This window comes from Asterias amurensis, chromosome 4 (genome assembly GCF_032118995.1).
Source record: "Asterias amurensis chromosome 4, ASM3211899v1".
NCBI classification, from domain to species: domain Eukaryota; kingdom Metazoa; phylum Echinodermata; class Asteroidea; order Forcipulatida; family Asteriidae; genus Asterias; species Asterias amurensis.
Window position 1 is genome coordinate 25,856,852 of NC_092651.1, and position 25,447 is coordinate 25,882,298.

A 25,447-nucleotide genomic window follows, 5' to 3' on the forward strand; every position below is an offset into this window, starting at 1 on the left:
CTAAACAGCCTTCATCATCTGGCAGTAACCTTGTAGGCAAAAAGGCTGGTTCATAGTGGGTCGCGCACGTGCGATGGTTGTGCGATGATAATCTTGACGTGCGATCCTAAACACCACAGTTTATAGTCATTGCTGAGGCCTATAAACTTTGTTTTTTTATGATCGCGCGTCAAGATTTCCATCGCACGACCATCGCATGACCAACTATAAACCAGCCTTTATCGTAATATGTGTTTTTGTGACTAAAAAGTATCTAAAGCCGCGCCCAACTTAAGCGACTTCAGCTACAGTTATGTGGCTTTGACAACATTGGAGAATAATCCATTGCCAGGTCATTAACTTGGACACAAACAGACCTCTTGCATATGACGCCGTCATCGAGGTCAAACAATAGAATCGCCCCCATGTGTACGTGCAATGCAAAGCTATTAGCGAATGAGGAATCTTCTTTTTATTTCAATGAGGGCACTGTTTGATCTTGTGACATCATATGCAAGGGGGTCTATTTAATAAACGTTAATTTAGATTAAAGGCACTGGACATTTACTCAAAATATTTGTTAGCAAATGGAGAGCTGTTGATAGTATATTAAACATTATTAGAAACAGCTCTCTCAGAAGATACTCAGTTTTTAAGAAAGAAGTAATTTCTCAATAAAATATTTGAATTGAATAAGAGACCTCACAGAGGTCTCAAACTCAAGGCATCTGAAACCACACAACTTGTGCAACAGGTTTTTTTTCCTTCCATTATTCTCTCACAAGTTCGACGACCAATTGAGTCCAAACATTCACAGGTTGGCTATTTTATGCATATGTTGAGATACACCAAGTGAGAAGACTGGTCTTTGACAATTACCAATAGTATCCACACTGTCTTTATGAGAATGTTTTGGCTATGCCTGAACATCTGAGGTCAAATGTCAGATACAAGCTTTTATTTTATTCATTTGTTGGGATACACCAAGTGAGAATTCTGGTCTTTGACAATTACCAAAAGTGTCCAGTGTCTTTAAAACCTCCTCTCTGCTTCCCCTAACAAACATACACGGACTCTTTGAGTCAGACATGATACTTGGTCCTTCCTTGGAAAAAAAATAAAGAAAATAACATTGAGCTATATGTACTTTTTCAAATTGTATAGGCTTTAAACATGTTAAAGGGAATGTACACGTTTGGTAATTGTCAAAGACCAGTCTTCTCACTTGGTGTGTCCCAACATAAGCATAAAACAACAAGCCTGTGAAAATTTGAGCTAAATTGGTCATCGAAGTTGGAGAAAATGATGAGAGAAAAAACACCCTTGTTGGACGAATTTGTGTGCTTTCAGATAGGAATAAAAGACTTCTGGCTAGAAGTCTTTTATTATTTTAGTAAGAAATTACTTCTTTCTCAAAGTCTATGCTACATCAGAGGGAGCCGTTTCTCATAATGTTTTATACAATCAACAGCTCTCAAATGCCTCATTACCAAGTCAGTTTTTAAGTGAATATTTGTTTTGAGTAATTACCAAACGTGTACCTTCCCTTTTCAGGTTATTTAATAAAAGTTTTTAAAGTCTCTCCAAGGGCAAACAAAAATCACAGATCAGACTAAAGTAGGATGAATATAAAATCTGATGAATATAATAATGTCTTTTGATTTTACAACTCTCCGGGATTAGCGTTCTTTCTCTGAAAGTAAAGTAATTTCCAAGGTCAAAATAAAATTAATAAAAAATGGTTATATTTCTAACCCTCTCTTTTTTTTTTTACAATTTACTCAATTTTTAAGATGCTCCGCTTCTCTAGATCTTCCATTTCTTTAAGAACATACGCCACGTTGTACCGCATCTCATGAAACTTGGAAACTGGAACCTGTAAGAAGAGGCAGAAAAAAGGGAAAACAAAAGTTATATTAATCTTAAGAACGCCAGGTATCCATGACAACTAATGCTTGCAGTGTGGCCTGTATCAAATACCTGTATTACATGAACCATGCACAAACAAAAACAAAAAGCAGAATAAGTCCAAATAAGAAAACTGCACTATCATGTATAATATATCAATAGGCAAGACACGCCTCAAACAATTTATACAAATATTATAAAACAAACTCTGTGATATAATTCCTTTTCTCCACACTTTGTGATATAATCTGTTTATATTCTTTTCCCCCAGACTTTGTGGCACAATTCCCCTTTCTCCAGACTGTGACATAATTCATTTTTCTCATACACTTTAGTGCTATTCACACGGCAGCAATTTAACTAGGGTCCCTTGGTTAATTTTAGCATGGTTGTCAAATGTAGCAATTGTTTTCATTTCACATGCAAGGTACACTTTGTAAATTTTTACAACCATGCTACAATTTTACAAAGGGACCCTTGCTAAATTGCTCTTGTCGTGCATGGAAAGGGGCTTTTGTGACATAATTCCTTTTTCTCCGCAATCTGTGATATATTCTGTTTTCTCAAGACCTTGTGATATAATTCCCCCCAGGCTTTGCCAGACAATCATATTTCACCACACAGTGTGATGTAAATCCCTTTTCCCAATACATGTGATAATTACATAGACCCCATAAAGTTCACCTTGTAATGTTACAAAACAAACAGTTGAGGGCCGGTCATTCTGAAAAATAATAAAATTAAGATGAATTTTGGATGCTTATCATCATTACTGAGAAGTACAATTGCAAAGGACTGCCTACTAAGTCTTCATGAAGCAGATTCAAGGGCCACCCACATGACCCCCACCCCCTAAACAACAAAAACAATACTACTTCTATAATGCAGCTGAAAATGATGTTATAAAAACAAGACTACAATACATGTACTAATCTACTGTTCCTTTTAATGCATCTGGACATTTTGGTAATTGTCAAAGACCAGTCTTCTCACTTGGTGTATCTCAACATATGCATAAAATAACAAACCTGTCAAAATTTGAACTCAATTGGTTGTCGAACTTGCGAGATAATGGTAGAAAAAAATACCCTTGTCGCACAAGTTGTGTGCTTTCAGATGCATGAATTCAAGACCTCAGCTGAGGTCTCGAATTCAATTAAAATTACTTCTTACTCAAAAACAATGTTACTTCAGAGGGAGCCATTTCTCACAATGTGTTCTACTATCAACCTTTCCCCATTACTCGTTACCAAGTGAGGTTTTATGCTGATATATATTTTGAGTAATTACCAATAGTGTCCACTGCCTTATATAAAACAAACATTGTTTTATATAAAAAAATTCTCTCTATGCAAGTGAAGAAACACATCAGCAATATAACCTACACTGTTGTTATGCAGACAATAATGATGTTATAATGTTAAAACGGAAATTGTTTTATAAACATTTACTTTTATTTTTATGCAAGTTATAACAGACGCCAGCATTAACAACATTCACCTTGGAGTCTTACAAAACCAACAGCTAAATACTTGCTGAGATTTCTTATCTAACCAAAAAAAAAAAAATGACATTGTGTACATTCCTAGAAAAGTGGCTGCCTCATTATTTTCTTTATTTAATTCAATTCAGATACATATGCATTTCCATGTATCGCCAAGTATGTGTAACTACAGAGTTAAAGGCAGTGGACACTATTGGTTATTACTCAAAATAATTATTAGCATTCAAACATACTTGGTAACAAGCAATGGAGAGCTGTTGATAAACACTGTAAAAAAAACCGGCTCCCTCAGAATTAACGTAGCTTTCGACAATGAGGTAAATTCGCACTCAAATAACAACATACCTGTCTCCAGGTTGAAACATTTTATAAGGCATTGGAAACTTCAGTGAAAGCACACAAATTTGTACAACAAGGGTGTTTTTTCCTTTAGTTATTCTCTTGCAACTTTGATGACCAATTGAGTTTAAGTTTTCACAGACTTGGGCCACACCAAGTGAGAATACTGGTCTTTGACAAAAGACAGATCCAGTAGGCTCTGCCAACAACGCACGTGTGAGCAAAAACATGTGAGGCTCTCCAATGCCTTTCTGCACAATTCTGCCGCGCACGCCAAGATACGCGCACGCATGTCTGACCTTATTTGTCGGACCTTCGTTGTGTTGTGATTGTTCACTAGGCAATGGGGGGAGCTTAATGGATTGGTCTGTTACCAAAGGTGTCCAGCACCCGTATGGGTGTCTTCAAGAGCCAGCCACATCAACTCAGATATATGACCCCCCCCAAAAAAAAATAAAATAAATACAAACAATTAAACAAACAACCATTCAACCTACTGTTATGACTTGCAGACAAAAATGATGTTATCAAACAAAAACTGTTTTATAAACATTTGTTTTTTTATGCAAGTGACGATAGGCGCCAGCATTAATAACATTCACTTTAGAGTCTTACAAAACAAACAGCTGAAAACTTGCCGACAATTCTTATCTAACCACAGGAATTTGAGATTGGATGAAAGAGTTTATTCTTGAAAAGTTGCCTGGTCTCCCACACCCCCTACTTCCCCTATTATAGACCTGAAACATCCCATAATATTAAACTTCATGAGGTTCATTGACTTTTTGTAACACCAGTATTGCACAAATACAGGTTTGGACGCAATGTGGAGAGTTTATTTCTCCCTCTTTATACCTAAGGGTTTGTTATGTGCAACTTTTTAATGTAACATTATGAGTATTCTGGCAGCAATTCAATTTTGTTGGCTAAGATGGTCAAATGTTAATGAGCCTTCTAAAATTAAATCAAACCAAATCAAATCAAGTTAGGCATGATTATTTAGTCCTTGGGAGAAAGTAGGAAACATTTTTGGGAAAAAATGGGCTTACCTGCCTGTACATGTGATCTACTTTTCAGGCAATTTAATCACAATGTTTCTGATATTTTCCGGGGGGCCTTACAATTGGAAAGCAGATTTAAGTGGGGGAATTTTCATGTACGCCTTTATTTAGTTGTTATCTTTTGATGGGAGACCAAAAGGAGTAAAAAAACAAGGAGATATTATAAAGAAATTAAATACAAACCTCAAAATTGTGAATGCGACCATTACTTAAAGTCATCTGCATTGATATAGTGGGCTCCAGCACTCTGTTTAACGAACTGCAAAAAACCCACAAAAAACAAACATTTACGTCAAAAACAAGCCAAAAAAAACCCACTCATAAATTTGTTTTTAAAATCCAGTACCAGGATGGTGAATAGGAACTGAGAATAAGAGTTCAGTTTTAGATGTGGGAGGGAAACCCCACACAATCAGGTAGCGACTGAAAACCCAGTCCAAATGCAAGGCTCCGGTCTGAGGTGGGATTCGAAACAGGGGTCCACAGAGATAAAAAGGATAGGAAAAGAAACCAATGAGCCAGCATGATCCCCACTAAAATTAATACTCTTTAATTAATTGGGAAATATTGACATATTTGATACAACATTTGCAGTAAAAACTATACAGGGCTATTACAGCTATCGAGCATCATAACAAAAATGTCTAGTGAATCAAGCTCTAGGTCCGATAAAAAAAGGTGCTTAACCAAAAACTAGCATGTAAGCACAAAAAAATGTGCTTTACAGAATAAGGTTACTTATAGAAAATGCCTCACGTTGTGCCCTTGCCCTTTCAAATCTGAAGCAGGCAGGCCTGGGTTGGCATGGAACATTGACACGTGGTTGACAAATGGTCGCTGATCGAACTTGCCATTTTTTGTTTACATCACGTTCAAGAACTCATTAGAAGTATCGTTAACACCTAGTAGTTTCTTCCTCCATGGTTTCTGAAGTGGTTGGCTACAGATCACACAAAATCACCTGGTGAACCCTTACAAGGTGTTATATTAATAAACCAATTAATTTAAAATAGCTCTGTGCACATTTTGTAAAAAAAAAAAACGCACACTGAGATACTCAGGAATGAAGCCCTTCACCAAAGCTGTTTAGCAAGTAACAGTGTTTGGTAATGACCAGGGCAAAATTTCATAACTCAATTTCTCTGCTAAGCACAAAATGAGTGGGGCACTAGTCGCAACTGAGTTAACTTCATGAATGTTGGCTGGTAACCTGTTTTTGCTAAGCAAGATTTTTCTGTGCTTAGCCTTTTTGTTTTTAGCTAAAAGATTTATGAAATTGGTCAGCCCTGGTGAGTGGCCGACTGGTGTTAATGGAGTTGTCAGTCAGTTAACTGCGCAGCCAACAACCAAGGTCATTAGCACGCTGCAAAGACCAGCTCCTCACTGTTATTGCCATTAATAAATAGCATTTTAACAAAGAAAAAAATGTGCTAAAAGTCATCATAATTTGTAACTTTCTTTTTATTATATTTTGTTTCATTCTGTTCAAGAACCATTCATTAAGCTGTGCAATTTTTATGCAAGGGACCTAATCTCTTACACATACGATTTACTCAGATTTTCAAGAACCAGACTATGAGCTTTGGAAAAACTGACAGCACCTTAAAGCCATCGGACCCTTTCGGTACAGAAACAAAAATAAAAGTTCACAGATTTACAAATAATTTACAGGGTTTACAGAAGGTAATGGTGAAAGACTTTTCTTGAAATATTAGTCCATGAAATGCTTTACTTTTTGAGAAAACAGTAAAACAATAGCGAGAATTACGGATTTATTTTAAAAACATGTCATGACACGGCGAAAGGCGCTGAAAAAACTTTTCTCCCGACTCCGATGACGGATTGAGCCTAAATTTTTACAGGTTTGTTGTTTTATATTTAAATTGTGATACACGAAGTGTGGGACTTGGACAATACTGTTTACCGAAAGTGTATAATGCCTTTAAAAAGAAATCTTTTGGTTGGGCTTTCATAAGCGTATCAGCTACCTTAAATTGATGCATTGTCTCCATGTTTATGCAAGCACGTGGCAGGCATGTGCACATAACACAATCTCTCCTTGCAAAAAAAACCCTCAAAATCAATACGCACAAAGAAACAGTTCAGTTCATACCTGTGCACGAAAAAAAAACCACAGTGCATACAGAACTTTTACGCAACAATGTGCTCGTTCAGGGGCTATTTTTTTTAAATTTACAGTGGGGGTCTTTATATCACACGTTATAATGACCAATCAGATGGCTTTAAAGTCTCCGAGGTGTTATCTATATTAAGCTACAAATGCCCTTTCCTTATCCGCTGGCTTAGTAATTTATAAAATTTTGGTCAAGAGTAGTCAAGAGATATTTTGAGCCAAGGGAAACACTTAGAAAGTGAAATTTATTCTATATGCATCTCATGGGCCTGAGGCAGAACCTCTTCAAATGGAAGAGGTATTGAGATAGCGTCCAAACTGTTGTTTAGAATTGGATGAGAAACCATTCCTTGTTGTTCTGTGGTTGGTGGTTTGTCTGGGACATTATATTTATATCTGGTAGTGCAAGCGGGGATGCCTCAGAAGTGAACTTAATCACTAGCTGGCAAGCCTGATGAAACCTGTAAACAAGGATGCTCGCTAGAGTGTATGTGACAAGAAACAAAAGGTTGACTCGTAGTCTTCAACGATATGTATTCTGGGCAATATGTACATGTACATGTATGTACATGTATGTACATGTACCTTGAAAAACATTTTAAATTTTTGCAATTTTTGTTTTGCTATATTAATTTGCATACTATAGTTTACCTTGTGGAGATGGCAACATCTAGCCGCCATCTGAATCGATCTAGGGTCGGTAATCGGCTACGATTTCTCACTAGTGCTGCTTCTAATGTCTGGCGCCTGGAAAACATAATATTAAACAAATTACTCAAATCAATTAATAAGTTTTGAACAAAGGCATCTTAATTTCTTCAGAAGATAAATCTATAGTTCTTGTGGGTGGATGAGGCATCAGGTTGTGGTTCAAAGTTACTATTTGTCACTCAAGCGAGACCATAATTGCTTCTCTTCACCCTGGAGTAAATGGGTACCTGTGAGGGCAGAGATGGTTCCTGTAATTGATTTAGCTTGGTGTGCTACATACTTGGCAGCACAGGCTGTATTTTCTTTAGATGAGGAGGTTCATGGAATGAAATGACAGTGACCAATAATAATGTACAGATGACTTGGTACTGTGAAGTTGCGTTTACCACATGATGTCGTAGGTTGGCTAGTGCATCCATCATTCCACATTGAATGACATTGAATGGTTGGACATTAAGAGGGTTGACTGTGTACTGTGTATCTGTTGTTCATAACCACAGTGGATGATATTGAATGGTCAAAAAGTAGGAGGGTTGACTGTGTACTGTGTATGATATCATTGTAGTTTATCTATTATTCATAAATACCTCAGACAGTTTCCCTATTCCTATTGGTGGAGAGCGCGTCACGTGGGTGTGTATAAACCTTTGTTTATGACCAGTAAAAAGTGTTGAAACATGGGCGTGACACGCGAGCTTGCACCTGTGCTTATAAGACAGTTTCTTCATTCCTATTGGTCGAGAGCAAGGGCCAGGACAGTTGTGCCACGCAACGCGCACAGCAATCTCTTATAATGAGTTGTTTACCCGAGGGCCTTACCATTTCATAGCTGGAGGGGTGTCCTCTCGGTAAAATTATCAAGAACCTGGCCTCGTTGGGTTTAAACCACTAGTTGAAAACTTCTTCACCACACATTGATTCCCTTATTCATTACCACAGTGGATGATATTGAGTGGTCAAAAAGTAAGAGGGTTGACTGTGTACTGTTAACCTAAACCCACAGTGGATGGCATTAAAATGGTCACAAGTAGGTTAGATGACTCTATAAGTTAAACAAATTTAATGACAAAATCTTGGACTTAATTGAGATGCACTTACTTGGAGCCGAAGGCTGCACTGCTAAAATCTGCTATGAACTCCTTTGGAACTCTGAAAAAAAGTTAAATAACACATTTACTTTTTGCATTTTGAGGACTTTGTGATTTTCCCCCATAATTTCTGCATTTTTTTTGTAAGATAACATTAGGAAAAGCTAAAGGCAAAAGAGACAACTTTTTTCTTCTATTCTAAATGAATAAATAATTGCTTTTTAGTGACATGAGCTTGAGTTTAAAGCGCACCTTTTTCACTTAAATAATCCTGACACTTCAACAACATTAACCCCAAGTGTATTTTGCCAGTGAACTTGTCAGTGTATTGTGACCAATCACCAGAATGTTTGGACTTGGACAAGATTAGTACCCCTATTCCAAAGATGAAAGCACTGGTTATTTTGGCATGGTGTCCAAAAAAAGGACAATTTCCTGAGTAACTAAAAAAAAATATCAATGTCCGGGTTAAACTTAACTGCACTTCTTTGGTCAGTTTGAGTAAGATCACAAAAGTCAACTAAGAAATTAAATAAAACTTAAAAGGAGTAAATAAAAACAAATATGAATTTAAGTTGACATTCTAACATCACTTACTTTAATTCTTTCAGGTCTTCTTTAAATATCTGAAACACAAAAGAAAATAAGTTCATGAATAAATCATTAAAAATCTTTCTGTCTATACACATAATTATTTTTATGAGAAAATAAAATTAGCTGTTGCAAACAACTTACAAACCAACTTGGACCGAGGTTTTAAAATGACTCTTTCAGGTCATTTAATTTTTGCTACGGTCGCAACGTCAGACCATTAACTATTTTTTTGTAATGATTTTTATGTCTCAAATACAAAACTGTTTTTAGTCTCCTTCCTTAAACAATTCTGATTTGTATAAAGCTGTGCTAAGAAAACAACAACCCCAAACCCAAAACAACAAACCATTCAACAACTTGGAAGAGTTTTTACCTCTGGTTTTAACGAGGATGAAGGTAAACGTAAAGCACATCTTAGTACAGTACAGATCCCTGCATAAACTGTGCTGAGGAATTCTTGTGTGAGTGAAGCGGTGGCAAGAGATGAGATGGTATCTTCTGGTACTTCAGATCCACCAAGCAATACTACTGCAGCTGGGGAGGAAAATGAAAATTGATGTCAAACTTATAAAAGGCTGCATTCATCTATTCATCTCTTTTTTAAAGTTGTTAAATTTAAAGCCATTGTCATTAATGTTTAAACTTTTACTGCAATTTTAGAATGTTTAATGTATAGTATATGTGTATTTTTATGAGCTAGGTCTGGGAGAGCACAACTTTTTTGATGACAGTTTTTGGACTTTTGCCCTTCCCTGGACGGAATGTGCTTGTTTTATTGTTTTGCTTTTTTTGTCCGAAAAATTAAAATAAATAAATAAATAAAATATGATCGGACACTTTCGGAACAGAATTTTTTTTCAAGTTCACAGATTTACAAATAACTTACAGGGTTTACAGAATATTATTCCATGAAATGCTTTACTTTTTGAGGAAACATTTAAACAATATAAATTCTCGATATAATGGAGAATTACGGATTTGGTTGAGTTTTTAGATTAATAGATTGATTTGTGCGGTAACTGTACCGTATGCCTAGTTTCCGGACAATAGAATACAAAACTTACCTTTTAAAAGCTTCCTAAACGTGTCTTTATCAACACTTTTGAGGCCTTTTGCCATCAACTTTACTTCCAGAGGGGTCCTTGGTCCCGTGAAGGGGGTCCGATCGGATGCTCCAACGATCTGAGAACCCGACATTTCTAACACCGAAACCGTCCCCTCCCCCGTCAAAAAAATAAAAATAGAACTTCCCAACAAAATAAATTTAGTCTGTTACGCCTTTTCGTTAAATTATTGACGGGTGTACGTCAGGGTGACAGACTGCGGTAATCACAACTTTGAATTAATCATAAAACAGCCGTTGGCAAATTTGTTTAGATCAACATTTCGTTAGTGAAGGATCTTTATAACGGCTGTTTTATTTCGTTTAAATCCAGTTTATAATGTTTACTTGCTTCGCACACACATGACTTTTGAGGGGAACGGCGGAGCGGAGGAAGGTCCTCTTTTTTAGAATTCTGACAGTTTTAAAATTAAACGTTTTGCAAGAAAGAGGTTCTATTCTAAAGCAACTCCACACAATCCTGGATCAGATGACTCTCGTCTCAGGTACAGACTGGCCTATTCTTGTTCTCAACTATTGTTATAATAATAATAATAATAATGTTTTCTTCAAAATTGCGGAACAGCAGTCTGCCGAGCTCTTAATTGCTTTTAAATGAAATGGAAAAGTTTCTGTATCACGCCACCACTTTTTCATTCAATATGAAAACTACCTTGATGAGATATCCCTTTCTTTTTGTAAAAATGAGTGAAAAAGTAGGTGGCAGGATCAGAAAGTTATCCTAAAATACTTAGGGAACCAAGTCAAGAGTTTACAGTGTAACTCTTGACTTACACATGACATGTAAAGATGTAGATGCGATAACGTAACCCTCCCCCTTCCTCCCTTGCGGCCGTGACTGGTCAGGAGGAGAGAAGGGTTAGTCAAGAAGAGTAGACGGCAAGACCTTGGCGGATTTGGGGGGGGGGGGGTCTAACTACTCCTACCTAGAACTATTAAAGTTACGTTCCGCAATTGTCTCCCGTAACGGGAGGCGATAGTGGAACAAAATCGAACTACCTAGTCCTAGGAGTCTGATGATAGCGGAACGAAACCGAAATAGTTCTAGGAGTAGGGTCTAACTATGATAATCTACAGATCTTTGATAATACTTGTCAAAGCCTTTCAGCATCTGGACTAGTTGCGATAACGTAACCCTCCTCAGACAAGGTCATCTGGACAAGGTCAAGGTGAGAAGACAATGAAGACATTTCAGTTTAAGATGTGGAAGGAAAAACCCAAACCATTATTCCAGGGAAACTAAGTGAAACAAGCAGTAAAGTGGAAATACTTAAATGGGGTTAGAAAGCATACAGAAAAAAGCAAGGGGTAAACAATGAATAAACCGTTTTTTTGACGTCTCCTTTTTCCCCACAGATATCCCCCCCCCCCCTTAGCCTGCGCCTCAGTCAGTTTTCTGTCTGATATTTGTTTTAGCTGATCAGCTGTTTTTATTTATTTTTATTTAAAGAAATTTAGAATACAGTCAGAGTGTACACAGTTGTTTTTTAATCTGTATATGCCTGGCCCTGTGTAAATCTGTGAACCTTGAATGAGTTCTTCCTGAATGTTTCAAGAATAAACCATTTTATTAAACCTTTTTGTTTTAGGAAATGACATTGTATTTAATTGTTTTCATGTACCATTGCACCTTGAATGTTACACAGTCACAGGTGATTTGTATTTTATTTTATTTTATATAAAACTTACTAAGACAAGTCGAAAATTGCAAAAGATGGGTTTGGTTGTCATTGCTTCGTTTTTGTAAGATAGTCAAAATAACAAATACACGACTAATGATTGTTTCTGCAAGTGAGCAGTTGCTTGATTCTTGCACTTTCTTTGAGGCACAATGTTGTTCTTTGTGATTTTGAGAAGTTTTGTACATTTTTACCTTGATAGTTGGTTATTGCATGCAAAGATTTGCGAATGCCCATGGTCGTTTATTTTTTAGCTTGTGAAATGATAGTTACAATGTACTTCACAAGAATACAACTCCAGAATACACTTGTATAAGTTACACAGCTTGGCAACCAGGGTTGGAAGAATAGCGCCCTCTAGTGTAAATATTATTGCATCCTCCTCCCCCTTTTAGAAAAAAAAAAGTATGTAGGCGCTGTAAAGCCCGGTTCATACTTCCTGCAAATGTGATTGCGAAGCGAATTTGACGTGAATTTGACGTCACACCCTCCTTTCGTAGTGAGTTGAGCAAAGTTGAACTGCTGTGAATTGTTCGTTGCGAATTTGTGATTGCAAGATTCGCTTCGCATTCACATTCGCAGGAAGTATGAACCGGGCTTAATTATTGTTTTGCAAAGACCCTCCAGTTATGATCATTTTATAAAGGTTTACAAAAGAGTTTAAAGAATAGACGTTAGCCTACTGATCGGTCAATTCACGTTTCATTGCTTTGTTAAAGCACTGGACACTATTGGTAATTACTCAAAATAATTGTTAGCATAAATACTTACTTGGTAACAGGCAATGGAGATTTTGAGAAACGGCTTCCTCTGACTTAACATAGTTTTCGAGAAAGAAGTTATTTTCCACTAAAATATTTGAATTGGAGTTTAAGACTTCAGAATTAGATTTTGAGGTACCGAAATCAAGCTTCTGAAAGTACCTACACAACTTCGTGTGACAAGGCTGTTTTTGTCTTCCTTTATTATCTCGCAACTAGTTTGTTATTTTGTGCGTATGTTGAGATGCACTAAGTGAGAAGACTGGTCTTTGAAAATTACCAATAGTGTCTGTGTCTTTGATCATGGAGGGCACTCTAGACTAAATCACAAGAGGAGGAATCACATACGTGTAATACCCCCATGATTTTATCTAAAATTTAGATGCCGAGATGTGCAGTGGTTGAAAACATGCTGAGTTTTAGTTTTTATTATTATAAAAAAAGAAAGAGAAAAAAAAGAACCATCAAGAGAGTACAGCATACGCCTCTCTTAATATTTATGCATGACGTCATAGTTCTTACCCAAAATGAGGCTATGGGCGCACGCTCCCCATCACTTGCAGTGGCTGCGCCCATCGCCTCGTTTTGGATTAGCATTGTGACGTACCTCATGCATAAATATTAAGAAAGGCGTATAGGGCCTTCACGTGTATGAAATTATATTGGCTCACTTTTTATCTATACTTTTAACATTAAACATGTACAAATTATTGACAATTTTTTTAATTTTTTTAAATTTTTAATGAGGAACATTCAAAAGTGCCTGAGGTTTTCTAAGACTCTGAACTTCTGTACGACCGGTACATGTTTCATCACTGTTAAACTGTAAAATCTGCCCCAACTATAAAATCGGCTTCATTTTTAGTTGAGGTTGCCCAACTGTAGTTGAGCACCAACTTACAGGGCACAGATGGTTGGGCTGCCGCTGATTCTATATCGAGACACATTCCCCATTTACAGATGAAAGAACCCTGTTCATTTTATTTTTGAAGTATTTTGTGTTGAAACCTCCACTGAATAAAAGTGCAAAAACAGTATGCATGGGTGCTCATGGTGCTTTCCAATGGGCGGATCACTGAATTTCCTTTTCATGCAAATTGATTTCAACAAGTTGATTTAATTGTAAAAATTTGTCCAAGTGGTGGAGCCTTTGTGGTTTCACTTAAATTGCAAACTCTTTTTGTGTGTGCCTTTAAAAGTCGCTTGCAACTTGCTGTTAAATCTAACCAAATGATTCATATTGATTATAAAAAGTGATTTTAGGCATTGCATGGTGAGGTATCAAATTGGTTTGTTCCTGTGCTTACACTTAATAGTTGTTTGGTAGATTTTTATTGGCTGCTTTTTCAACTTGTTTTAAAGCTGTAAAAACAGCGTGTTTATAGGCAGATTTTGGCGGGATATAACTGCTTTTTATTATTTGATTATTATTGTAAGAACTGTCTTAACTGGCAGTGGACACTATTGGTAATTACTCAAAATAATTAGCATAAAACCTGATGTGGTAACAAGTAAAGTGGAGAGGTTGAAAGTATAAAACATTGTGAGAAACAATGAGAAAGGTTTTTGAGAAAGAAGTAATTTTCAACGAATTTGATTTCGAGACTTCAGAATTAGATGTTGAGGTCCCGTAATCAAGCATCTGATTACACAACTTCGTGTGACAAGGGTGTTTTTTCTTCCATCATTATCTCGCAACTTCGATGACCAATTGAGTTCAAATTTCACAGGTTTGTTATTTTGTGCATATATGTTGAGATACACCAAGTGAGAATACTGGTCTTCGACAATTATTAATAGTGTCCAGTGCCTTTAACTGCCACAGAGTAGATTTGTGGAGACTGCTGATGACTAGAGCAGGTTGTTAGTTTTTGCATCGGGATGAAGAATTTCATTTTGTTTTTACCTTTACACCCTTTCTCAATTTCTATGAGAAAAAAAATTCACCGTGAGGCAAATCTTTCGGGTGATATTCGAACCCATGACCTTTGCATTGCTAGAGCAGATGTCTTACCATGGCCTGAGCAGGTTCATTCAAAACATCACTGCAAAATAGTGAGATATTATTAGCTTATAATATCTCACCATAGATCTATATGATCTCACTATGCTGCCTTGAAGATTATGACCTGAAGCCTCCATTGCTTGACTAAAAGTAGTCCAGCTGGATTTCTTTTTGTCCTAATTATTTCCTCCTCAAAGTAGAACATTCAGGAAAAGTTCTTTGAAGCTCATAGTCTACTCTGCAACAATTACTGACAAAAAGTTTGACAGTTTTTTTCAATAATTATTCAAAACACCTGAGGACCAGTCAAATTTAGTGTTAGAAAGCTGGACTAGTGAAAAAGCTGGCGGACTACCTAGTCTAGTGAAATGACAAGCTTACTGGCTGAAAGGTTAATTGTTTTCATTGCATTGACCCCAGACCTTCTGATACTGCTACGACCCATGAATATTTTACTTTTTGGTTCTTTGCGTAACCTTCATGGAATGAATTTGTATCATCAGTAACTTTCCTCCTTTGTCATTTTGCTGGTGTATATTAAAACAAGATTCCCTGAAACTTTGCTCTGCAGGAAATCTCATATGTCAACAGTATGCAGTGTGAATTGCAGTGTGTGTAGTGAGCCATAACATTACAGACTTCATAAACACACACAGAGAAATCTGAGCAAGCAGACGAGCTTTATTCAAAGTCAGTGATTCGGCACAGATATTTACTGGTGTGTGCACTGTGTGGAGAAGTGATTCCTGGACACGTTGTCATTGAACCACTGAGTATGAATTTCTATGTGAACTTCCCTCGTTTTTAAATTCCAGCTGTTTTTTTGTATAGCAAGTAACCAGTACTTCACAATGGATGCTTAGTAAGAGGGCTTCAACTTTGGGCATCCGATTGAAGCGAAGCCATACCTCCAAGCCTCACTATGGGTTACATCAACATGTACAGCATGGGAGCAGGACTGGCAGCCATCCTGGCTGTGTCCTACCAGTTTGGATTGGTTCATCTCACCAACATGACCTCGGTGCTGGTGTACCTCGGGGTCACCATGGTGGGCTTCATACTGGGGTTCGTCATGGTGATGTTCTCCGGTAAGAAGAGGAAGCAGTCAATGATTGCGAATCCATCGCCCGCTGCTAATGTGCTGGTTATGAAAGTCATGGTGAGATTGGATTCTGTTAATAAAATTGAAATAAAACTGTTATTTAATTCAGAAAACTTTCCATATCCTATTTTTCACTCATTTTTACAAAAAGGGAATAATTTATGTCACTATTAGGTAAATACAAATGAAAAAGTGTTGTAAGATACGGAAACTTTTCTTTTTTAAATTCATTGAGGAATTTGTGAACAGTTAGTCCCAACATGTTCAGTCTTTAAATTTTTTACTTCAAATGTTCATTGCGGTGAAAACCAAAATTGTGCTTTAACTGCAAAGTGGAAATCCTGTATTTTACAACTTCAAGTTTTTTGAACAATTATACTGTGCTCTTTTTAGAAATTAAGTCTCTTTATGAAGTTTGAATAACATTGTTATTGAACCATTGAAGATGAATCTCAATGTGAACTTCCTTTGGTTATAATTTCAGCTGTGTTTTTTTATAGCTAGTAACCAGTAGCCAGCAGGGGCCAATTTCATAGAGCTCCTTAAAGGATCACGTTGCCTTGGACCGGGTCGAGTTGGTCTTTGAAAAGCGTTCTGTAACCATTTGTTATAAAATCGATATGGTTAGAATGATCTTGTAAAAGTAGAATACAATAATCTGCACCAATATTCCTTGAAGTTGTGTGGTTTTCGTTTTACCTCGTCGACTATCACGGTCGGCCATTTGACTCCCATAAATGGCCGACCGTGTTAGTTCGCGACGTAAAATGAAAACTGTGCAGTTTTGAGTGATACTTGTGTGGATCATTATATTCTACTTTTATAACATCTTTCCAACCATATGCATTTCATAACAAATGGTTTCAAATGCTTTTCATAGACCAACTCGTCCGATCCAAGGCAACATGTTCCTTTAAGCAAAAAATTTGGTTGCTTAAGCACGAAAATAGCTTGCTTATTTTACACATGTTACTGGCTAAAATGTCATGCCATATACATTGCTTGTGACTGGTATTGAGCTATTGTTTACTTAGCATAACAATTGAGTGGAGTCTTGGCCGGTATTCTGATTTTACTAAGCATGGATTATTACGCTTTTAAAGGAATTCGTTGCTTTGGTTTGGACGAGTTGGTCTATAAAAAGCGTTTGTAACCGTTTTTTATAAAATGCATATGGTTGGAAGGATGTTTTAAAAGTAGAATACAATGATCCACACAAGTTTGCCTCGAGATTGCGTGGTTTTCATTTTACTGTGCGAACTAACACGGTCGGCCATTTATGGGAGTCAAAAATTTGATTCCCATAAATGGCCGACCTTGTTAGTCGACGAGGTAAAAGGAAAACCGTGCAATTTCAAGGCATGTTTGTGTGGATCATTGTATTCTACTTTTACAACATCTTTCTATCCATATGCATTTCATAAAAACGGTTACAAACGCCTTTCAAAGACCAACTCGACCGATCCAAGGCAACGTGTTCCTTTAAAAGCAGAATTTTTTGCTTAAGCAGCTCTATGAAATTGGGCCCTGTACTTATGAAGTTTGATCGCCAAGCCTGGAATTTCGTTTTTGAGAGGGCGAGGCAACTTCATTTTGCAAAGGACACTTCCATTAGAAGATCTCAATGTCGATGGAAAACTTTTGAAGGTATACCAAGGCCAAGACATGTAATTCCAGGCTTGTTGTCATGGAGAACTAATCAAATGTGTCCGCATTTTAATTAAACAGGAAGTTTTATCTCGAAAGCACCGTCGACCAAGAGGCTTAGTTGTCTCGAGGAATATGGACAAGGCAATCAAAGAAGGTAAGAAACAACATTTTGTTTTGTAAACAATTAGTATAAACAATTGTTGTTTACCCTAGGGTTAGCTTGACCCTTTCTACTCTATTTGACACCAACACTCCATCCGCCTTTATTAGGGTACGTCCAGTTGAGGAGTTAAACTAACCCTTAATCAAAAAGTGCTAAAATAACCCTCCGTTGGACTGCAAACATCCAGTCCACGAGGGTCAATTTGACCCCATAAGTTGGCTTCACTAGTCCTTAAAAAAGGTGGACTAGCGCAGATTAGTCAAGGTTTTACGAACAACCCCCCGCTGCGAGGCCCTAGTCATTGTGAAATCAACAGTTAGCTAGCCGGGATTCGAACCCATGACCTTGTGATTGCAAGTCCTGCAGTCTAATCACTTTACCACGCTGACGTCTTTTGTTTCGTTTTATCACAATTGCTTGTTGAGTGACAGAGTTTTCGCAGGCACTCAAATAAATTTGAACCTAAATGCCCGTAATGTCAAATTTGTCTTTTTATTGGGTTTGTACTTCCTTGTTGTTCCTAATGTTTCAAGGATTTCCTTTACTGTTGCTACTCAATATCAATGATAAAAAGGGACATTTATAGAGCGCTCTTTACACGGGGAACCACAGCCCTTACAGGAAACTATACAAAGTTAACAAAATAAAGGCACCAAAAACAGTGTTTGAGGTCTCAATCGAGGTCTCGGTCTTGACACCATATTGTTTATGTCTCGAAATGCGTCGAAATGTTGTTAGTGTTTATTTTTGTTTTTTCTTGAGTAATCTGGCAGAACCAAAATTTTTGAATCATAACTTGCCTTTAGTTCAAAAAAAAGTTCTGAATACTTGAGAAGTTTTGTTTGCTATTGATTGTGCGTCAGATAATTGTACAATGTCAAGGGCGAGGGGGGGGGGGTTTAGAAGTGCACTCGAGTCAAGTTGTGGTTTTGTGAGAGTGTGGTATAACTGTTCCTGGTCATGACAAGTGTCATTGACACTTGTGTCCTTTCATGGCCAAGGAAATTTGCCATGATTGCTTTGTCCCTCAGAAGGGACGTACAGTTGAAGTAGGTCCCATGTGGTGTTTACGCACTTAAAGGATTTGGGTACTTTTTTTAACACTACACAATGTCCACAGATTGACATTAAACTTAGAAAGGTTTAAGATAATGATAGTAGAAAGCTTACCTAAAAATATTACTAGCTGAAGTGCTGTAGTTTTTGAGAAATTAGTAAAACAAATAACAACAAATACGTTTTACGTGCTAAAATAACTTTCGTCTTTAGTCATTTTTCAAAAACTACAGCACCTCAGCAAGTAATATTTTAAGGGACGCTTTCTACCATCATTATTTTCAAACTGTGTGAGTTTAATGTAAATCTGTGGACATTGTGTTTTGTGTCCTACAAAAAGTACCCTTTAAAGGCAGTGGACACTATTGGTAATTACTCAAAATAATTATTAGCATAAAACCTTAAGTTGGTAACAAGTAATGGGGAGTTGTTGATAGTATAGTATAAAACATTGTGAGAAACGACTCCCTCTGAAGTTGCGTTGTTTTTGAGAAAGAAGTAATTCTCCACAAACTTGATTTCGAGACCTCAGAATTAGATTTTGAGATTTCGAAATCAAGCATCTGAAAGCACACAACTTCGTGTGACAAGGGTTTTTTTTCTTTCATTATTATCTTGCAACTTTGACGACCAATAAAGCCCAAATTTTCACAGGTTTTTTATTTTATGCATATAATGAGATACACCAAATTAGAAGACTGGTCTTTGACAGTTACCAATAGTGTCCAGTGTCTTTAACAGAACCCAGTACATTTATTGTGAAAGGGAGGGTACACCTTCACTAACTACTCCAACAAATTAATGCCCATACAAAGAGCACTGGAAAGCTGTTGATGTTAAAACATTAATAATAATAATAATAATATTTATTCGGGCAATCACATTTACAAGCACATATACATACATTAAAAATATTTAAGAAAACAAAGTAAAACAACAGTGGGGTGCCCAGGAGAGCATAAAAGTTAAAAAAATAACTGTCGCCAAAAGGCGTATGTCTCCTAAAACCCTAAAAATACATAAAGGCAAGAGGGGGCATATCAAAAAGCACAGATGATAATACAAATCACTAAACAATTTAAAAAGGCAAACAAGCAAAGACATACACAGAAAAACACACCTAAAATGATGTACGTAAAAAAAGCAAGTCTATACATCAAAATGGTTTAAGAGCAATACAACAAAATTCCGATGAGGGGACACAAATGAAATGACATTGTAAACAGGCAAGTAACTCTATCTACATGTAAGAGCAAAACTGCAGGGGGTGGAAAAATTTGAACAATTATAAAAAAACATTGTTAGAAATGACCCCCTTCGTAGAAATGTAGATTTAGGGAGAGAGGTAAGTTTTTTATCCATGGTTGGGGCACACACCAAGTGAAGATACTGCTCTTTGACAGCCCCAAAAGTACATGTATTGACCCCTTGTAGGCGCGTCACATGTGGCGACTGATGCCACGCTCACCATGTTGGTGGGCAGTTAGGTTTACGTGTATTAACGTCGCGTCGCCTAAAATGCGCACTTCACTGCATAATGCACAGCATACTCTATGCATAGAGTTATATATGAAAACGCACAGTGAAATTGCCCACCAGTATGGCGCATTCAAGATTTTTCTGATAATGACGTCAGGTGAAATGGGTCAATAGGCCCTACCCTGCCCTTTCAAGATGAAGGGATTAGCCCTGGTGTTTTTTGCCTGGTTGGCTGCAGATTGTGGCTTAGTAAACTTCCAGGCTACTATCATGACTATTATACAAATGGTTCTCATAATTCAAACGAAGTTCTGCATAGCTGCTGTAAAAAAACAAATATTGAGCACTTTGAGACTTCTGTCGGATCTGATAAAATGATTGTGCCAAAAAATTATTTTATTATTATCAATTCTATTTTAGTGAATTTTGAATAACAATGACAAACATCTTACATCAAAGTTATCTGGAGAAAACGGGAGAACCCTGTTTACTTAATTACAAGGAAGATAAACTACTTCTACAAATAAAATAATTCTTGAGCTCAACAAAAGGTCAATGAGGCGCCTTTGCTTTTATGAAACCCTTGGAGGAATGAAAAAACATGCAATCATCTCTAAAATTTATTTACTTAATTTTTTATATATTTCTAAATCCTTTATCAGGGTAACCCTTTCACTAACAATTTAGTCTCCGAGAATGACAAAAACAAAGAAACATTCAAAATGAATATAGACAATAACAATTAAAAATGAAATTCTAAAAATCTGAATGAATAAACAGATATGTACAGCTACTTTAAAAAAATTGTTTAGGCTTAAAATTTAGGAAATATATTAAAATTAAGCAAAGTCAAGAAAAGCAAAACAATACCAACAAGAACAACTGGAAAATGAACCAAATAGTTAAACTTCATAACCATAGAGTAAGGTCAAAAACTAACCAGAAAGATGTCAACAACCTGAGAAAAAACATCTTAAGTAATAAAGGCTAAAAAGTTTCTGATGCATCAGAGATAATCTCTGTTATGAAAGTTCACACATAAATCCAAATTTCAGGGGGTGAGGGAAAGATGTTGTCGTAAAGCCACTACTCAAACAAGACTGATGCATTATTCATAAGTTTAGGGGTTTGCCAAGGTTGTGTATACATCGCTGAGCTGTTACAAAACAGATCGGTGGACTAGTGTCCTTCCATGAAGGGTTTCTTATATTCAAGAGATCTATGGCTTATAGTTTACATTATGGAAGATGTGACATTTGGCTACTCAACTCTCCTGAGTTCAGTGGTTGGTAACCTTGAACTGACTTGTATCTCTTACATAGACATCATCAAGGATAAAATTCCTATTGTATAAAACAACAATGAGAGTCTGTTGCTCCTTTGGGGTCACTTTCAAGTTACAGAACCTTTCTCAATGCAAACATCCATGTTACCTGTGACTCTACATGTTTTCAAAGAGCCACTGAGCCTGGACTCCTGTAGGCACAATTTGTACAATCTTACGTTTAATGAAAATGGCACTGTACAACTTGTTAACATCTGATAGGGCATATATGAAGAAAGGGATCATATCTCAAAATTTGTACTGCGCTGTTATTTTTTTACGAATCTTCATTCTAGTATTTACGACTAAAAATTTTTATTTTCTGTTGATGATTGAAGCAATCCAGTCAAAATATTGAGACCAATTAAGAACTCACTCCTCTGCAGTGAATTTAAAAAGAGCAGTCCCCTTGTCCCACTTTAGCAAAAGTTGTTTGTCTGATTGTCTCGGCATGAAAGTCTCGCCTGATTTCCTACCTTCCGACCAGGGTACTAGCTAATAAGTAGGCTAGTTCTTCTTAGTACTGACATTTCTTTTAAGAACTCGGGAAGTTTCCTGAATTCCCAAAAAATACTCTTAGGCAGTTAGAGAAGTCTCCCGGATTTCTGAAAAATCTACTCAGCCGTAAAAATAGCAAACAAGTTCTCAAAAGAATATAATCTACCTAGCAAGTAGATACACATGGTGGCTGATACTGCAAACTAAATATACAATGTAATAACACACCTCTTGCTTGTTCTTTATTCTGGTGGGCTGAAACACGGTCATGTGGGATGAACTAATAGTCTAGTGATTGGGTGTATGTGTTTTGCAGGAAGTAGTACCCAAGTTGGCACTAGTCTGTGAAAATAGTACCCGGTTACAGCGCCCTCTCTTTACTTGAACCTTGAACAGCAACTACAAAACTTCCTTTCTTTTCCAGATTTCTGTTTTCATTTTACATTTAAGACCGAGCTGTCTTATAAAACAAATATTGACTGGCAATGAGGTACATCTGTATCTAGTGTACGTCTATTCCCCAGAGGGACTTTGAGTGACCAGGGGTGGATTTCATAAAGAGTTAGGACTAGTCTTATCTCGAGTTAGGACTAGTTACTCGTCCTAACTTAGAACTATTCATGCAATTTGTATATCTCGTATTCTCGTAGGACTAGTCCTAAGTTAGGACTAGTCCTAACTCTATGTGAAATCGACCCCAGATATGGTACCTCACCATACAATAACCCAAACCAAATACACCTCTCCTTCAAGCCACAAACAAATTCCTAGAAGCATTTTCTTGACTGCCAAGAAAGTACCATGGAACTCACACGGTTACACCCTTTGTAAATAAGTTGACATTTCATCATTTATGATTAGAAATTCCCCTTTTAGTCTTGAAGGACTTTCGAGAAATTCCAAAGAGGGCTGAGTCATTGAAGTCATGCATCATTTTTGTTTGTATGGAAAACTCTGGTGACCATCTTGAGTTTCTAGGAAACCTTCATTGTGCCAAATAATATTTCCTTTTTTTGTGTTCAAGTCACAAGGGAAGAATGTTATAATTATGTATAAATAGCAGCAAGCCTTTGCATCAAATTCTTCCCTTGTTTTGTGTAAGTTGAAAATCCTGTGACACCGCCTTATAACGTATGTTTTCATTATATTTCATTTGTTCAACAAATAAATTGGTCCAAAATTAGACTGGTAAATCAGCTATGGTCAAAAAGAAAGGTAATGACACTGGAGAAGTAAACTCATAATTGCATAAGTCAGGTGGTCTTGTGTTTTTTGAATGAATAATACCAGGCTACAGTGCCTCATTGTGAACAATCTTTGTGAAAAATTACTTGTTGTCTATTAGTCTGAATATATTTGTCAATTCTGATGAGTATCGGAGAACACTTACACATAAGACAAGAAGAGAAGACAAAGATAGACAGATTTTTTCTTACTGCTCGTGAAACTTCTTTTGATCTGGATTAAAATCCTGTCTTTGGATAGGCCCTATACTTCATTATTTGAGCCCTGATAATTTGTAATAAGGATTATAACTTGACACTGTATTTTTTTTTACTGCCATTTAAAAGAGTTTTGTTTTAAGTTTTATGTAACTTCTAGAGTGCTGGATCAAATTCCGCTCTAGTCAATCTTTTAACCCCAAATTAATTGAAACTTACCCAGTCAGTTTCCGCTGTGGTTACTGGTACTACATTCTTGTAATGTGTGTACTAAAAACAGCAAAAAAAGTAACATGGCTGTTGTAAAAGCACCTATAATTTTAAAATTGTTACTCATATTCTAAAAACTAAAATACTAGGAGACGGAAAATCTAATTACTGTGATGGACATGATTGATCTCTCCTCTGATTCAGCGTGAATCTAATATCGGGAATTTTGAAAAGCTGCTCTTGTCAATAGGAATTACTGCAACAATGGAAATGGGCACTTTTCACCTGTTAGCACATACCACAACAACAATACTCGACTGATTGTTAAAAACAAGGTGTCAAAATCACCGTAATTAAATTGTTCGTCTCCTGGTATTTTCATTTTTAGAATACGAGTAACAATTTTAAAACTATAGGTGCTTTTACAACAGCTGAGTTACTTTTTTTGCTGTCTTTAGATCATTAGATACAGTGTTGTTTCTACTTGTTGCAAAGTTTATGGAGATTACAGCTCCATAATTCTCAATCAATCATTATTAAAGGCATTGGACACTATTGGTAATTGTCAAAGACTAGTCTTCTCACTTGGTGTCTCTCAACAAATGCATAAAATAACAAACCTGTGAAAATTTGAGCTCAATCGGTTGTTGCGAGTTGCGAGATAATAATGAAAGAAAAAAACACCCTTGTCACACTAAAATGTGTGCTTTCAGATGCTTGATTTTGAGTCCTCAAATTCTAAATCTGAGGTCTCGAATTCAAACTTGTGGAAGTTTACTTCATTCTAAAGCTACTTTCTTTCAGAGGCAGCTGTTTCTCATAATGTTTTATACTATCAACCTCTCCCCATTACTCGTTACCCTGTGAGGTTTTATGCTAATAATTATTTTGAGTAATTACCAATAGTGTTCATTGCCTTTAAATTTTTGTTGTATAATGCTGCTGAGTTTTCTGATAAAACTAACATTTTTTGTTTTGTTTTTCCTTGTGACAGTTTTCGATTTAATCATGAAAGACTTTGTATTGAGTTGGTACACTCAACTTGGGCAAGACACAGACGTGTTTACCTCAGCATTAGAGTAAGTAATAACTGTTTTCTTGATTAGGAAACAATATTTCGTTCTTAGGAATGGTCAGTACCTAAAAATCAATATATATTTGTATAATAAATACAGCTTGTTGTTAAGTCAGAATTATATAGCTGGTATGATCACTTGTAAACAGAATATTTTCATCACAAGTATACAAAATCAAAGAGTTTTAAAAAAAAAGAGAAAAAAAAGAGGCAATATTGAATTTTCTCAATACATAACATTATTTACTGAAATTCTTAGATTTTTGTTTATTCAATAAATTATTGGAAATTAATTTTTGAGTTTTCTCGTATATTTTTCATTTGTCTAATAAAACAATGGTAGAATTAAGATAAAGTTCATTGTCCCAGATGTAATTGTCTTACTCTCAATCCGTTGCTATTGTTAAGTGTAAAGTGAAGGAAAAAAAGTTCTTCGTGCTTTTATGTAATTCTGCTTTTACATGTATGAAGACTTTTTAGTAGTAATGAAATTTGTCAGTATTTTTATCTGATGTTTCTAATACTTCTTGTTGTAATGCTTGGTTGATGGAAATTGTGCAAT

The 25,447-nt window shown here is 36.3% G+C and overlaps 2 protein-coding genes across 3 annotated transcripts in view; one reads left to right on the forward strand and one right to left on the reverse strand.

Moving 5' to 3' along the window:
- Positions 1 to 922: 922 nt before the first annotated feature.
- LOC139936567 (COMM domain-containing protein 5-like) lies at positions 923 to 10,576 on the reverse strand. The gene is made up of 7 exons (XM_071931407.1): positions 10,383 to 10,576; positions 9,692 to 9,852; positions 9,322 to 9,350; positions 8,735 to 8,785; positions 7,577 to 7,672; positions 4,975 to 5,050; positions 923 to 1,855 (listed from the first exon to the last, which is right to left on the reverse strand). Exons 1-7 carry the CDS (start codon positions 10,513 to 10,515, stop codon positions 1,757 to 1,759), a joined length of 645 nt encoding a protein of 214 aa, XP_071787508.1. The 5' UTR covers positions 10,516 to 10,576; the 3' UTR covers positions 923 to 1,756.
- Positions 10,577 to 10,790: 214 nt separating this feature from the next.
- Positions 10,791 to 25,447, forward strand: part of LOC139935693 (sorting nexin-25-like) — a 38,680-nt gene continuing 24,023 nt past the window's right edge. Inside the window, exons 1-4 of one of the 2 annotated variants that reach the window (XM_071930226.1) lie at positions 10,791 to 10,926; positions 15,702 to 16,045; positions 17,717 to 17,792; positions 24,805 to 24,889. In XM_071930226.1, coding sequence (XP_071786327.1) covers positions 15,809 to 16,045; positions 17,717 to 17,792; positions 24,805 to 24,889 — 398 coding nt within the window. In that variant the 5' untranslated portion in view covers positions 10,791 to 10,926; positions 15,702 to 15,808. The remainder of the gene's footprint in view (positions 10,927 to 15,701; positions 16,046 to 17,716; positions 17,793 to 24,804; positions 24,890 to 25,447) is intronic. The other variant, XM_071930225.1, reaches the window with a different exon arrangement.

Coding starts and splice junctions, on each gene's coding strand:
- LOC139936567 (XM_071931407.1), bottom strand. CDS start 10,515: ATGTCGGGTTCTCAGATCGTTGGAGCATCCGATCGGACCCCCTTCACG. Junction 9,351..9,691: donor CATCCTCGTTAAAACCAGAG/GTAAAAACTCTT, acceptor TTTGTGTTTCAG/ATATTTAAAGAAGACCTGAA. Junction 7,673..8,734: donor AGTGCAGCCTTCGGCTCCAA/GTAAGTGCATCT, acceptor TATGTTTTCCAG/GCGCCAGACATTAGAAGCAG.